This window comes from Pyricularia pennisetigena, chromosome 2 (assembly GCF_004337985.1).
Source record: "Pyricularia pennisetigena strain Br36 chromosome 2, whole genome shotgun sequence".
NCBI lineage: Eukaryota > Fungi > Ascomycota > Sordariomycetes > Magnaporthales > Pyriculariaceae > Pyricularia > Pyricularia pennisetigena.
Genome location: NC_043741.1, coordinates 7,076,736 through 7,091,845, shown reverse-complemented (window position 1 = coordinate 7,091,845; position 15,110 = coordinate 7,076,736). Strand labels below are relative to the sequence as shown.

At 50.9% G+C, this 15,110-nt stretch overlaps 4 protein-coding genes across 4 annotated transcripts; 2 read left to right on the top strand and 2 right to left on the bottom strand.

The window, feature by feature from the left end:
* Nucleotides 1-207: 207 nt before the first annotated feature.
* Nucleotides 208-1,914, top strand: PpBr36_01981 (uncharacterized protein; the record flags this gene model as incomplete). The annotated part of the gene is made up of 6 exons (XM_029889165.1): nt 208-313; nt 420-456; nt 522-618; nt 697-1,480; nt 1,540-1,702; nt 1,788-1,914. 6 exons carry the CDS (start codon nt 208-210, stop codon nt 1,912-1,914), a joined length of 1,314 nt encoding a protein of 437 aa, XP_029750980.1.
* Nucleotides 1,915-3,532: 1,618 nt separating this feature from the next.
* PpBr36_01980 (uncharacterized protein) lies at nt 3,533-5,996 on the bottom strand (the record flags this gene model as incomplete). The annotated part of the gene is made up of 2 exons (XM_029889164.1): nt 3,533-5,571; nt 5,669-5,996. 2 exons carry the CDS (start codon nt 5,994-5,996, stop codon nt 3,533-3,535), a joined length of 2,367 nt encoding a protein of 788 aa, XP_029750979.1.
* A 2,503-nt stretch (nt 5,997-8,499) lies between these two features.
* On the bottom strand, nt 8,500-10,213 carry PpBr36_01979 (uncharacterized protein; the record flags this gene model as incomplete). Its single annotated transcript, XM_029889163.1, has 4 exons — nt 8,500-8,982; nt 9,049-9,286; nt 9,343-9,828; nt 9,903-10,213. The coding sequence occupies 4 exons, from the start codon at nt 10,211-10,213 to the stop codon at nt 8,500-8,502; spliced, it is 1,518 nt and encodes a 505-aa protein (XP_029752328.1).
* Nucleotides 10,214-11,602: 1,389 nt separating this feature from the next.
* PpBr36_01978 (uncharacterized protein) lies at nt 11,603-14,109 on the top strand (the record flags this gene model as incomplete). Its single annotated transcript, XM_029889162.1, has 4 exons — nt 11,603-11,647; nt 11,717-11,928; nt 12,012-13,600; nt 13,679-14,109. The coding sequence occupies 4 exons, from the start codon at nt 11,603-11,605 to the stop codon at nt 14,107-14,109; spliced, it is 2,277 nt and encodes a 758-aa protein (XP_029752329.1).
* Between the last annotated feature and the right edge of the window lie 1,001 nt (nt 14,110-15,110).

The following is a 15,110-nucleotide window of genomic DNA, read 5'->3' as shown; positions in this document are numbered from 1 at the left end:
GTGTTGCAATTCCTGCTGACCAACGCGTAATCAGCCACCCACTTTCCTTGGTGAGAACCGAACCGCCTTGACATTCTGCAAGGCGTGTTTCCAACTTGCACCTCGCGCCGCGGCACCACCGGACATCACCATAAACCACGACGACGACGAAGACCACAATTGAACCCACGATACGAAGTGACAAATCTCCGAACAAAATCTCTCACCATGGCCGGCGGCGGCTCCATAGGCACCAACGGGCATGCGGACTCAATTACTTCGCATGATGACGATTCCAAGAAGCAAGATAAGAAGAAGAGCAAGAGGCCAGCCAGTACGTCGTCATCCCACCCGCGCGCCTTTTCGACGACTCATGATGGACGATTTTCGATGCGTAAATCAATCATCTACACCTAGTACTGACACCAAACTCTACGCAGACACGGCCTTCAGGCAACAACGGTTGAAGGCATGGCAGTAGGTTTTCCCCTCTATGATCGCTGAGCGGCTTGTCCGGGTTGGATCTGACGTGTGTATCGCAGGCCAATTTTGACTCCAAAAACGGTTCTGCCGTTATTCTTTGCCATCGGCGTCATTTTTGCCCCAATAGGAGGTGGGCTTCTGTACGCCAGCACTACCGTACGTTAACCCGGTCCCCTCCTGTCTTGTCGCTATTTTATGATACTGGATCGCCGCTCATTCCATATCGTCGCATAGGTGAAAATGATATCACTGGACTACACCAACTGTGCGACTCAGGGGGGTGATAACAAGTTCGAAAATATGCCTTCAAGCCTGGTAAAGACGCAATTTTCGTCGGGAAATCAAGTCAACCCTCCTCAGTGGAGCAGATCAACGAAGAAGATGAAGTTCAACACCAACACGGATCCGAATCAGAACGAAACCGATGTGTCTGTCTGCACTCTCCAGTTTACACTCCCTGAGAAAATGGACCCTCCGGTCCTGATGTACTACACTCTCACCAACTTCTATCAAAATCACCGCCGCTACGTCAGCAGTTTCTACGACAAACAACTCAAGGGAGACAAAGTGGACGTCAACGCTGTCCGTTCCTCGCCATGCACACCATTGACGGTTGATTCCAACGACAAGGCGTACTACCCCTGTGGACTGATCGCGAACTCGATGTTCAATGACACCATTTCCGAGCCGGTTCTGCTCAACTCGAACTCGGCTGAGGCGAAGAATGGTTCGGAAGTCTACAAAATGGCCAACAACTCAAACATCGCTTGGCCCTCTGATGCAGACTTGTATGGAAGGTTCCCGTCCGATATGAACATTGATGATGTCGTCCCTCCTCCAAACTGGAGGAAGCAGTATGGCGACAAGTACACCAAGGAAACTGTGCCAGATTTGAAAACATGGCAAGCTTTTCAGGTATGGATGAGGACTGCAGGTTTGCCTAACTTTAGCAAGCTGTACCGCCGGAACGATTCCGCACCAATGCGAGAGGGAACCTATCAGGTTGAGATTGAGAGTCGTAAGTGTTGGAAATAGTCCTACTCGAGTCTTTATGCCGGTGCTAAAACTGTCATCTAGATTGGCCTGCCGATGCTTACCGCGGCACCAAATCGCTTTTGATCACGACGAGGACCGTTATTGGCGGCAGGAATCCGTTTTTGGGCATTGCTTACATCGTCGTCGGCGGCATCTGCATCATACTTGGTGTCATCTTTACTGCCACTCACTTGATCAAACCGAGGTTAGTGATGACTACCTACGCCATGTTCTAAAGCTCGTTCATCATCATATACGCACTCGAACCTCTTTATTAACAAATTAAACAGAAAATTGGGCGACCACACCTATCTTTCATGGAACAACGCTCCGGCACCGAAGAGGGGTGCCGCCGGAGCGCCGCCCAGCACGGCACAGGCATCAGGACGCGATTACGGGGGAAGGGCCGAGGCATAGAATGCCAGTCGTGTAGCATTGTCGCCGTTGCATGGGTTTGCAATACCCAGATCTGCACGTCAGACGGCCGCAGCGACAGCCGCCAAGTCACCAAACCGCGGCCCCTCCACCCCAGCTAGCCTCGTTTCTCCACCGCTCACATCTGGCCAGTTCTTTAGTCCCTTGGGCGAACGCCGCATCACCAACTCAACCGACGGCACTACACTGGTTAATAGCACCACCAGTCTCAACAGCACTCCACGCCAGAGCAGTCTGAAAGCCTATGGTACCGATGCGTTGGATCGGGGCAGAGACAGACAACGGCCACTTAACCATAATGAAGATGATAGGGACCGTGGCTGCAGTATCGAGCTACCTTCTCCGACTGTGCCACCTAGGAATTTAAGTGTTAGCGGCCAAGGGCGCGATTCTCGAGCGGATGGCGATGATCGATTTTTGTTGCCGCAACTTCGAACCAGGGCGTGATCACGCACGTGTTTTCAGGACAACTTGTATTTTCCCCGTTACTTTTATTCTCTTTTTGGTCTGATATGGTTTCCCCAGTTTTGTTTCTCGTTTCGTATTTTTGTTTTCTTTTTTTTTCGTACTTTGTGTCTGATGAAGCGAGGGGAATCCGATGAAATCGGTCAATACGATATTATCATGAAATCAATCCCAACGGGTGGGAAACGGAAACCAGGCAACAAGTGTGTTTTTATATTCATCGGAATGATTCAAAATCACTGGAGTTGGCGTCGGTTATTTTGTTGTTTCTTTTTCATTCCCCTCGCACAATTTTCTTCTGCGACCTCTACTTTCGATGCGCACCTTGTCTGTTTCGAGTGTCTAGCCGTACATTGGAATATAATTTTTCAGCCATTTTTATGATGCGCGAAGCATGCTCCGTTCGTGGAGCCATGCACTCTTATGTGCACGGTTTTTATGAATGATCATGGTAAGCGACTCGTCACTTCGGCAAGAAAACATCTTGTCTTCTTGCCGCTGAATTGCAACAAAAATAAATTGCCTGTGGACACCTCTGACTATGCATGAAAACATAGATAATTATTGATAACCGATATTCGACAGTGGAGGGCTGATGCGCATGGGAGCAGATAGGAAGATGAATGTGAGAATTAGTGTGACTTTCTACGCCTCGAGACCGTTTCTTTTAATCCCGTTGCCTCTAGACGCCAAAGAAGAAACAGAATGGCCAAAATCGAATAGCAAACAATGAAGACAACGATAAACACCAAATCAAACAGGGGGTATACCACACCCTGAAGTGTCCCATGAAACGCCAGAAACAATTCGAAAAGAAATCGCCCAAAAGTTTTATGTACATGTGAAAAAAAAAATAGCATATGGGAAAACAAAATGGTTGCCTTCGTTAGCACGAATCCCGTCATGGATGTAAACGAGGCATTTTGTCGTAGTAATACAATGTTGTGCAGGTTGGATGGGTTGGCGTGGCTTAGACCAGTCGCAACCACATCCACAATTGAGATAATCAGGGATTGGTTTTGTTGGTCAGGATTACGGGGGTGTAAGCAGATGGTCTTGTCCAAATTCATAGTAAGACTGCACCCCTCAAGTAAGGATGGATTTATGTGGAACCGGGTTCTTTGTCCCTTTTTTCTCACGCAACCTTGAGAAACAGGTCATCGCCCCGCCGCGTCGGAGTAAGCTTGGGCTCCCACCCTGGTGTTACAGGCAACGGCAGGCCGGCCGCCGGATCTGAAGATGGCGACGACGGCGACAGCTGCCGCATCCAGTGGGCCCGAGTCGCCGGCTGCACCTCCATCTCGAGGCTCAAGCCGGCCGCACGCTCGGCGCCCAGCCGCTTCGCGAGCAGTCCGCTGCCGGTTGAGCGGAAGCTATCCGGGGATGGCGGGAATGCTGGGAATACGGCTGGCTCCTCGTTCATACCGGGTCCCGGCGTCGTCATTGTGTTCCCCGGGCGCGTCAGGCTGCGACCGGTGGTGTTCGAGGATACAGTAGTTGTAGGCATCCGCGGCTGTGACGGCATCGGTGGTGATAGCAAATGCGGTTCGGGTACATTGGCGCGGGCTTGCGCTGATGCTCCTTGCGGGGGTTGTTGGGGCATGCGTCCAAGGATAGGACTCAGGGGACTGCACTCTTCATTTTGCCAGTTGGTGGCTGCTGATGTCCAGGAGTGGCTTGATGAAGGACGAACTGGACTAGATCCGGCTTGGGGATAACGGGTGCTATTGGGCATGTTGTAGGAAGCAGGCGGCGGGATTGTTGACCCCGGGGGTGCCGAAGAGCCACCTCCCAGCATCTTCCTGATACCGTCTGCTGTCGCCGGCATCACCATGCTGTTCCCATGGTTCGGAGATGTCAAATCGTCATCGTCCGCGATAGTTGTTGTAGTAGTCTGAGAGTCTCTTGGCACGGATTTAGGCCAGGCACTGCGAGCGCCAATAGGGCCGTTGCTGGCTGTTGAGGCATTGCGCTGAAGCATGGGGCCATGGCTGTTCGCCTCTAGGGCCCTGTTCATCTCCAACATCTTGGCGTATGATGACTTTGGAAAGGGAGGCAGCGGCGGCATTGGGTTATCAGCCCCTGGGTACTCGGATTGCGGCGGGGTAAAGACCGAGTAAACGCTCGAGGCGGCACTTGGGCTGCCGTCGCCTTGTCCTGACGGTTTCTTTCCAAGCTTCAATGGAGGCACTGTGGCCGAAGACGCGGACCTGGGTGGCGGCATATTTCCGTATGTTGTGTTTGGCTCCCGGGTCGAGACTGACTTTCGTCGCCAGTTTCCCCATTTGTCGGCTACATAATAAGTGGATGCCGAGGTAGGATCCGTCGGCGGTGGGCGCCAGATGTTTCCGCCTGCCGTCTCCGGATCCATATCCTCTCCATCCTCGGCGAACTCTGTCACCTGGCTGTCCCTGTTAGTGCCGTGGAGATTTGGAGGAATGGCAACATTGAGTTGAGGCTTCAAGCCGTTTGAGGACTGCTGGCGAGGGACTTGCTCGGGCTGCTCGTTGCGCGCAAGAGCAGCAAAGAATTCGGCCGACTCTCGTCTCCTCGGCGTCAGGGTGGGATGTCTTGTGGGCTGGTTGTTCGAGGTCGTGTTGTCAACTTGCGTGGCCGTATTTCCCGCAGGTGTCAGCGCCTGGCCAATAGTGCTTAGTCGTGGAGCAGCAGCAGCGGGCATACTCTCGTAGGGCTGCGGAGCCCACGCGGCCGGCCCGGATGCAACGTGTAAAGGGGCTGAAATTTGCATGCTACCCTGGCGACCATTCATACCAGCGCCAGGTGCTGATCTTTCGGTATCAAGCGATGCGCTTTTGTCCCTTGCAGTAACATTGTTTAAGTGCTTCTTTCGGGAACATCTCGCTATGAAGACGAAGGCCACAAGGATAAAAACACCTGAAACTGCGCCGATAGTTACACCGGCAACTTGGCTTCCATTGAGTGCTGCTGAGGATTTGTTAGGTTCTTGTGGAGTAGACGTTGGAGTGGGAGTGCTTGCTGGGGCGTTAGTTCCTGTCGGTGGTCTCGATGAGGTTATCATAGTAGTAGGAGTGGGAGAGTTAGTTGGGCTTGCTGTCGTCAATGTCACCAAAGTCGCGACAATGGTCCTGAGGGTTGGTGTAACAGCATTAGGCTGTTCGTTACATGCACTATAAGCTTTCGATATTATGCTCTCTGCAAACACCGGCATGTCAGTATCACATCCTCACAGTTAACACAGATGATGTTTAACCTGTTTTTCCGAGGATAAGAGAGATGAGAGCAAACTTACGGCTCGCATCATCTTTGGAGCATGTGCCTGTTTCCGCTTCAGCGACGATACATTGGACAGCACCTTCGCCTATCGTAGCGCCCGAAGAGCTATACCTCCCACAGAGGCAATCTAATGACGGCGTTGTGCCGCAAGAACCTGCGAATTCATGAACTTCCAGGAAGGACTGGAAACAACCCCTGGCGCATGAAGGGACAAGAGTAGCTGCGGGAGAGGCTGCGGTCGCGGTCGTGGTGGCATCGGCGGCGCAAACTTGTATCGGGGCAATGGTCCAGATGGCGATGAAGAGAAGAATCGGCTTGAGGGCGGCCATACTGATTGAAGGCATCGTGACGCGACTTCCATGTCGTCGTCCGCCCGGCATGCGGTCGTTGTACTTGGGTGTATAGTCTTGGCTCCTTTTCCCCAAGACGGATCGATCGGTTTGACCTATTTGTTAGCTATTCTGTTTATTCTGTTTTCTGTGGGATATTTTTTTTTTTTTTTTTTTGGCTCGGAGACCAGTTGTCATGGGAAAGGAAAAAGAGGAGAAAAGAAAAAACAAAAACATTGAGCGAGACGCTCTTTTCTTGGGATGGGAGTTCTTCACTTGATGAAGCTCGTCTGGGACCATGTAGCCATAGTAATCAATGACCAGGACCCCTCCCTACATTGCGGAGGCTGAATAAGGCGGGCGAGGTACAAAATCGAGCTAAACCAACCTGACGGGGCTGTGTCCAAAAGGTAGGCGTGCGCCAAGCCTTACTGACTGCCTGCCTGTTGCTCAGCGTGTAGAACAAAGGCAGGCCCAACTCCTCGAATAAATGGGCCCGGCCATGCAGCAGCACCACATTCAACGTAGGCTTAACGATGATGTGTTTTTTTTTTCGCTAATTATTATCAGGAGAAAGCAGGCGATGCTCAATAATCGACTGATAAGAGTTGAAGACTAATTGAGTAACAGAAGGGGAAATGCTCGCTGAGCATTTATCTGACTGCGGCAACCAAAAAAGATTTGAAAGCAAGGGCAAATCACGACTTGGATTTGGCCAGCAACCCTGAGTGTATGTAACGAAAAAAAATATCTGCAAACTGACAGGACGAGTAAAGCAAGAAAAGAAAGAAAGAAAATAAAACGAGGGAGAGACAGAGAGAAGACAAACAAATCCATGCGGGAAACGATGGATACAGATGTCTGATGCAGTAGAAAGGCACCGGTTTCAAACCTGAAGGGCAACGCTTCGTCTGCAGCACCAAAAGACAATCCTCCAAGCTCTGATTTGCTCATACTCTGCTTAGAAGCGCCCGCAATATCTCGATGCCGAGAAATAAGGGACCTAGTCCCGCTCCTGAGAATCCACGGGTGTGGAATCTGACTTTTTACCGCCCAGGACCACTCGATCGCAGGGGCAGACGTTGATTCGAAGGAAAAAAAAAAAAAAAGGAAGAAGAAGAAGCAAAGAAAAGAAAAGAGGTGTGGATTCTTTTGCGTCATTCCCGGATACAGATTCGTTGTCGCACGGAGCCTCGGCCTGCATGTGAGAGACTCGGAAGGATGATGGGTGAGAGCGCTCAATCAGTAAGTCAGTCGCCTCGGTGGGAAACTTCGCGTTCTGTGTTTTGTCGCTGTAGTCGAGGCTGAGCCAGTGCCCCGTAGCAGAAACATCTCTCTCTACAGCCACAACTTCCTTTATTGGTGGGGCGATGCTGCAGGGGACTGCACTTGCAGGGGGTTTAATTGTTCGCGCTTATTCGGGCGGCTATTTTCTTGCTGCCACCAGATCGATACACAACCAATTGGTGGCGCTCTTCAGTAAAAAAGTCCTTCCGTTCACTGTTTCTAAGTAGCCTTGAGAACAAGACAGGTTTCTGCATCATTAAATTCGTCACCTAACATCGCATAACTACTTTGATTTTTATCTTTTTTGAGCGGCGATTGCATACAGCTATCACGGATGTTGCTGATGAATTCTTTGAGGCTGTGTCCATCCAACTCACCGGATTAAACAAGCCGGGCTGTCATCCCATCTATCCACCTTAAGCTTCATCGGAACTTTACGAAAGCCTGTCAAATCAAAACTGTACTGTACTGTACATACACTAAGCCAACGGATCTGACCAACCGATTGGCCTAGGCCTCCACGACTGATACACCCACACCACCAAAAATATGCAACGATGACATCTAGGCAGAAGTGACTTTCTTTTATGATCTTTTTCTTGCCCCTCGATGCATCCGGAAGCCTTACTGTCTACTTCCATTTGGAGTTTGCTATTTGAAATATGCATTGATCTGTACACCCCTTTCATATGGGGAGTATGTATCGGGTTTATGTGATGAATTTCGGAGATTTGATTTCAATCAACGGATCTTGCTCCGTTGGGACCTTGCCTCCAGATACAATCACATTCAAGCGCCCACTGAAGCGCCCGCTCTGTTTCGGATCTGGGATTCCGAGCCCGTAATACCGATACTGCGTCACTAATGCAGGTACCAGCGCTTAGCATGGGGTAAACAAGCCACAAACCCCAGTCACATAAGTACTACATTGGAAAGGGGCAGAGTTTCTCTTTGGGTTGCATAGCTTGGTATCATGATTCTCGTTTCCTCGCACAAAACAGCAAACATCCATCTATCCCCGGCTTCCAAGCTCCAAGTAGATTCTTCAAAACCTTTTGTCGACATTTTAACTTGAGTCCCGCGCCATCAAAGCCGGCAGGAATATCCCTGCTAGCCCAGAACCCGAGAAGTGGATAAAATCAAAGACACCATGGTGATCGATGCCCACACAATGATTAGAACGGGTACCGCCGCATCATGACGCCCTGACGCCTGACAAGATACCGGTCACCTAGGCGGCCTTCTCCTGTGTCGGTGCGTAATCAGGCTTGGCCCGACTCGATTTGATGACTTCCTGAACCTTCACTTCAGTATCATCCCAATCATCAGGGCTCAGTTGAATTAGATCAATGCCGTAATGCTCTGCAATGCTAGACAACGCAGTAAAGCTCTTGCGATCGTGAACAAAGCTGATACTGACACCGACACGGCCGAATCGTCCAGTGCGACCAATACGATGCAGATACGTCTCGGCATCTGGGCTTTGGTCACCTGGGCCCTTCATGGGAATGTCGTAATTGATGACCATGGAGACGCTCGAGACGTCGATTCCTCGAGCAAGAACATTGGTGGTAATCAAAACCTTAGATTTGCCAGATCTGAAGTCGTCAAGAAGCTGATCACGCTCCTGTCCTTGGAATGCTCCGTGCAAGGCGGACACCTTGTGTCCGTCAGCCTCCATCCTTTTCTGGATCTCATCGGCGCTTTCGCGAGTCTATTTTGCATGGTGAGCAACTGCATTTTTTTTTTCGTATAGTGCGCAATCGAGTGTTGATCTTACCTTGACAAAGATTACAGAAGAACCAATCGTCATGAGGCCGTACAGCTTGCAAAGGACCTCGTATTTCTCCTTCAGTGACGGGCAGTCCATGTACATTTGTGAAATACCCTTGACTGTCAACTCCTGCTGACGTAGTTTCATCTGATTGGCCTGGGGTGCAAACTTCTCCGCGTAGCTCTTAACATGGTCAGGGAAAGTTGCAGAGAACAGGAGGGTTTGGATAGTCTTTGGGAGCATACTGTGAAAAATAGTTAGTTCCGTTCCGGTACTACCAACCTGTCATCAGACACTTACTTCTTCACCCGGACACACTGCTCGCCAAGACCCTGTTGGTCAAGCATGTTGTCTGCCTCGTCAACTACAAGCAGCTTCAACTGTGACACGTCGAACTGGCGACGGCGGATAAGATCCATGACAGTGCCTGGTGTACCAACCACCACATTGGCCTTGACACCAGTTTCTCGCGAGATAGCACCGGGGATAGCAGCGTCAACGACAAGTCCTGTACAAAACTGGCCAATGGACTGAATGACGCTCTGAATCTGCCGGGCAAGCTCTCGACTTGGGGCCAGAGCCAGAGCTTGGGGCTGATTCGGTTGGTTGAAGTCTACACGCGATAGTATTGTGACGACGAAGGCGCCGGTCTTTCCAGTTCCAGATTGCGACTGAGCAATCATGTTACGCGGTGGGTTGCTGAGCATCAGAGGAAGCGCCCTGGCCTGAATCTTGGAAGGTTTCTTAAAGTTCATTGCTAATAGACCATCGATGATTCCCTGTGGGCTGTATCAGTCCGTCAAAGGTTCGTCAGCTTGGTCCAGAGACCGGGCGGCGGTTACTAGGGAGGGCGTCCACACAGTCCAAGCTCCGAAAAGCTGCTAATAGATGACAGCGGGCTGTCCGTATCCGGGTCTCCAAGTTGCACCTCGACATCGTAGTTGGACTCCTGAAGACCACTGCTGTTAGCTCCATCGGCTGCTCCATCTTGAGGAACAGCTAATGTGTTCGAGGCAGCGGTAGGCGCATCGGTCTCTGCAGCCGGCGTGGCAGCGGCCGGCGCCGTGATCCGGCTGGCGAGGTCGGACATTGCTTGATTCTGAGCTGGAGGCCATGGGTTGAAAGCCCAGAGGTTAGCTTGCTGCCTGGAAGCGGCGTTGTACTCATGCATGATAGACGCTGGAAGTGTGTAAAATCGCGAGAGTCCCAAGTCCAACGCAGTGCGCCAGACCATAAAGTAGTTTGGATGGCTCTTATGAGAAAGTGCTGTGTTCGGGGAAGGTAAACTGAGATGGAGAGGTTGGCGAGGAGGGGCCGATACCGCAAAGTGCGATTGCCGGTGGCTGGATCGTGTACGTGCCTATAAAATCGGTTCTGAACTGAAAAGAGGAATTCGCGTGACTCCTTCCTTGTTTGGCTGTTTGACTGTTTGACTTCTTGCTTGATCTTCAAAACGTTCCTTCCTTCTTTGACATGTCACCATGAAGAAAGATTCGAAGCCGCAAGCAGCCAGCAGCATCGTGAATTTTAGTGGAGCTCAAGGTAAGGTACACATGGTCCAAGCTCCGCGGGGTAACGCTGCTTGGATAGCGTCTGTCAGAATGCGGCCATCCTTGTCATGTTGCTTCTGTCGCCTCCAAAAGCAAGACGTCGTGCACATGTCTGTAAGTCTTCCAAGGCTTTTGCACACGTACCAGTACCAATTCACTATAATTTCCTTTTACAGTGACCAAAACCTACGGAGGAATATTTGGTTTAATTATAGATTAGTGGGAAGATCCGTCGAAATAGCAAATCATCTGTGATCAAAGCATCTAATCTAAGCAACGTCTGTTTTTTGCTCGGGTGTCGGCTTACATAGTAGAACCAACCGTTGGACTCTCAAAATTTTAGCGAGTGGGCTGACGACGCCAGTGTTTCGTACCTTTGAACTATTTCGCAAACCAGATAATTTTCTGGCTCAAGCATGGTTGCTGTACCCCTACCGATACATATTCCAACCGTTTCTCAGAATTGGATATCTCCATAACATTTGGCTGTAACTATACTCAAGAATGGATCCTTAGTTTCTCTCTTGGTTTGCCGTCACTAACTGATATACGACTATTTCTGGCTCTAAGCTAGCTCCAGCTCTACGCTACGGACCTTGCCAACTTCCAACTTACTGTATGTACCTTGCCTCAAGTACCCCAGCTCACCCCATGCACGGAACGCATGGATCCACTGCTCCAACTGCTGAAGACACGACATTTACCCACGGCTTGGCGGTTGGAGGGGTCGGGTTATTGACGACGAGTCCGCGCAATCCACTGGGTAGGTACCATTACCATTTCCTGTCAGCTCTCGATGCAAAGTTGACCGAAAGTTCCGCCTCGGTGAACCCTTCCAAATTGCGCCCATTACAACAGCTCCGCATCACAGGCTGGACATCGAGCGAGCCATCTTGCTTGACTGAACGACTTGGCCTGTATCCATGCCTGAAACGTCCAGAGGTGTTCCGGCAGCTTCTGTAGTCGGCGCATAAATCCACATCACCAAACCTCGAATTTTTGCTCCGATCATGGCCGACACAGAGGTTGCGCCAACATTTGGCGCAGAACTCAAGGTATGCAAATCCGGGACTTATATATTCTGCCAATTTCTATTGCTGGTTTGCAGACTGACCAGCAGGTAGGATGGCTTCAAAGCCGCCAATGCCTGGGTTGGCCATGGCATTGCCTGGATAGACGACCTTCAGCAGTTTTACCGTGAACGAGCAGCGATTGAGAAGGACTACAGCGCAAAACTCGCGGCATTAGCCAAGAAGTACTATGAAAAGAAATCAAAAAAGTCTGCGGTCTTGAGTGTGGGCGACACGCCGGCAATGACCCCCGGATCCCTGGAAAGGTCGGGAACCTCACGCTCATTATGGTTGCCTGGTACATCCCACTGGCGATGACAGAAACGCTGATATCCTCTTCTACTACCAGTGCTTCCATAACAACATGGACGACGCAGCTGAACACGGTCGAGAGGCGCGCAGAAGAGCACAGCCGATACGCCAACGAACTGATCAACCGGGTGGCCACACCGATGCAGGCATACCAGACCAAGTTTGACGAGCTCCGCAAGCGGCACGCCGAATTCGCCGATAAGCTCGAGAAGGAGCGTGATTCGTCATACTCTGAGCTGCGAAAGGTCAAGGGCAAATACGACAATGTCTGCCAGGAAGTGGAGAGCAAACGCAAGAAGTCCGAGTCGGCGTTTGACAAGGCCAAGGCGCAAAGCAATTACCAGCAGCAGATACACGAGATGAACAACGCCAAGAACACATATATCATCGCCATCAATGTCACAAACAAGCAAAAGGAGAAGTACTACCACGAATATGTTCCCGAGGTTATGGACAGTCTGCAGGACCTTTCAGAGTTCAAGACCATCAAGATAAACGAACTCTGGACTTTGGCATCAACCTTGGAATCAGGGCTTTTGAAGTCAAGCGGAGAGATGATAGATCACCAGACCGAGGAGATTGCGCGGAATCTCCCCCATCTAGATTCTCTCATGTACATGCGCCACAACATTGGTGCGTGGCAGGAGCCTGCGGACAAGATGTTTGAACCAAGCCCTGTGTGGCATGATGACGACTCCATGGTGGTGGAGGAACCGGCAAAGGTATACTTGCGCAACGTACTTAACAAGTCCAAGAGTCAGTTGGGCGATCTCCGACGCGAGGTCGACAAGAAACGACGCGAGGTCGAGGCGATGAAGAGGGTCAAGCAAAACGTTAGGAACGGGACAGACAAGAAGGATGAGGTGGCCGTGGTCAACTCGATCTTTGCAATGCAGGAGGACCTCCACCAGGTTGAACGCAAACGAATAACGGCCGAGGTTGAGACGTCGACCATTACATCCGCTGTCGGCGATGTGACGCTGGGCGCCAAAAACCACAACTTCAAATCTCAGACTTTCAAAATCCCCACCAATTGCGATCTTTGTGGTGAGAGGATCTGGGGTCTTTCCGCCAAAGGCTTTGACTGCAGGGATTGCGGTTACACATGCCACAGCAAGTGTGAAATGAAGGTGCCGGCAGAATGCCCCGGCGAGCAAAGCAAAGAGGAACGCAAGAAGCTCAAGGCGGAGAGGCAGGAGGCAGCCAACACGCTGCTCAAGCCCAGTGGGAGCACACACAAAAAGACTCCATCATCAACCGAGGGAATGGCGGAACTGCCTGCTCTAAGCAGGTCCGATACGATGAACTCGTTGAGCTCAGGCTACGCCGCGAGCGCACACCGGTCGATTTCGGGTGCCAGGTCGCCAGCTGAGGAGACACCGACTGGTGAGGCACCGGCGGCGCCGAAGCCGGCCAACACGCTGCGGAAGAACAGGGTTATTGCCCCACCTCCCGCTGCATATATTAGCGAGCTGCCTGGGAGCTCCCCGGCGAACGGCAGCTCGGGCCCTGGCGCGGGCAAGGCACCAGAGCAGAAGGGCAAGATGCTATACGCATTTGACGCCAATGGCGAGGGCGAGCTCACGGTGCCGGCAGGGCGGGATCTCGTTATTCTTGAACCAGATAGTGAGTGGCACCCAGAAAACTGGCCTTGGTTGCTCTATTTTGCTCCATAGTTTACTAACCATATATTATCATTCACAGCTGGGTCCGGATGGATCAAAGTTCGGGCTGGATACAAGGAAGGGCTTGTGCCCGCGACGTACGTCGAGCTGGCACCGGCAGGGGCACCGTCAACAACCGTCATCGCACCGCCACCGGCGATGGCACCTCAGCATACTGGTGCATCAGGTCGTCCGGGCTCCATCTACTCAAACAGCGGTTCATCAATCGGCGGCACCGCTCCCGCAGTGAAGAAGAAGGGGCCGGCGGTGGCACCTCGGCGCGGGGCGAAGAAGACGGCAAGGCATGTAGATGTCCTGTATGACTACACGGCGCAGAGTGACGCCGAGCATAGCATCGTCGAGGGCGAGCGGCTGGTGCTCATCAAGGAAGACCCAGGGGATGGATGGGCCGAGGTTGAGAAGGGCGGTTTGACAAAGAGTGTTCCAGCAAGCTATCTGCAGCTTGTATAAGTAGATGTTTTTTTTTTTTTTCTTGTGTCGCCTTGATGCATTCAATCGGCGTTTAGCATGGAGAGTTCATTTCAATCTTGTTTTTTGCTTGACTAGTTTGCCCGCCAGACAAGCCCCTGGAGATTACTGGCCCTATGCGCATCTTAAGCCTCACTGGGTATCGGTCCGCTTTGCAAATACTGTAACGTCGTGCTGGCATACTACGTAGTAATTGATATTTGGGTGCGGGTCAGGTGTAGATTATCGTGGTGACATACTTGGATAGAGTCTCCACCGATTTTTATTTGAAGTGGTGCGTATCACCATGATGTATGTTATCCTAGGAATGAACACAGTTGTTTCAAGCGCCTACCTGTGCACCTCGGCCAAGTCACGGTGTTTTATTCTGTGTTACTGTGCGGCTGGATGTATTGGCCAATCGGGGGTTCCCAATCTCAGGTGCATCTTGTCTTTCTATTCCTGTCTTGCCTGTGTCGGTTTTTTTTTTTTTTTTTTTTTTTTTTTTTTTTTTTTTTATCTTTACCGTTATAAAGCGCACGTTGGAGACATGTCACTGGAAAGCAAGCACATGTATGGTACGGAGTACGGCACACCGAGAAGAGACAACGAAACAAAAAGTAACAATTTCATAGAGCGGTCTGAACTGATGGTGCGCGGGAAGAAGCGGGAAAATCAATCGATGATGAAATGGGCGCCCCGGCACAGCTCTTCATTGGCAAACGCCACGCCGTGCCGAGTGTTTTGTTCAAAACGGGGCGGCTTTTTTTTTTTTTTTTTTTTTTTTTTTTTCTGAGCAAGGTGGTTCCATGAGCAGCAAAATATCAGGCTTTGCAGATAAATCCCAAGGAAATTCAGGCCTGGCAAATGACGTGGGCGTTTGTTTATTTTGACACTTCTTTGTTCTTTGGCAATGACAAGTTCCACCAAGCTCTACTGTGTGGAAGGGGGGTTTTTTTTTTCTGGGGCCGAAAACACAGTAATCCTGCAATGCAGGTTTACTG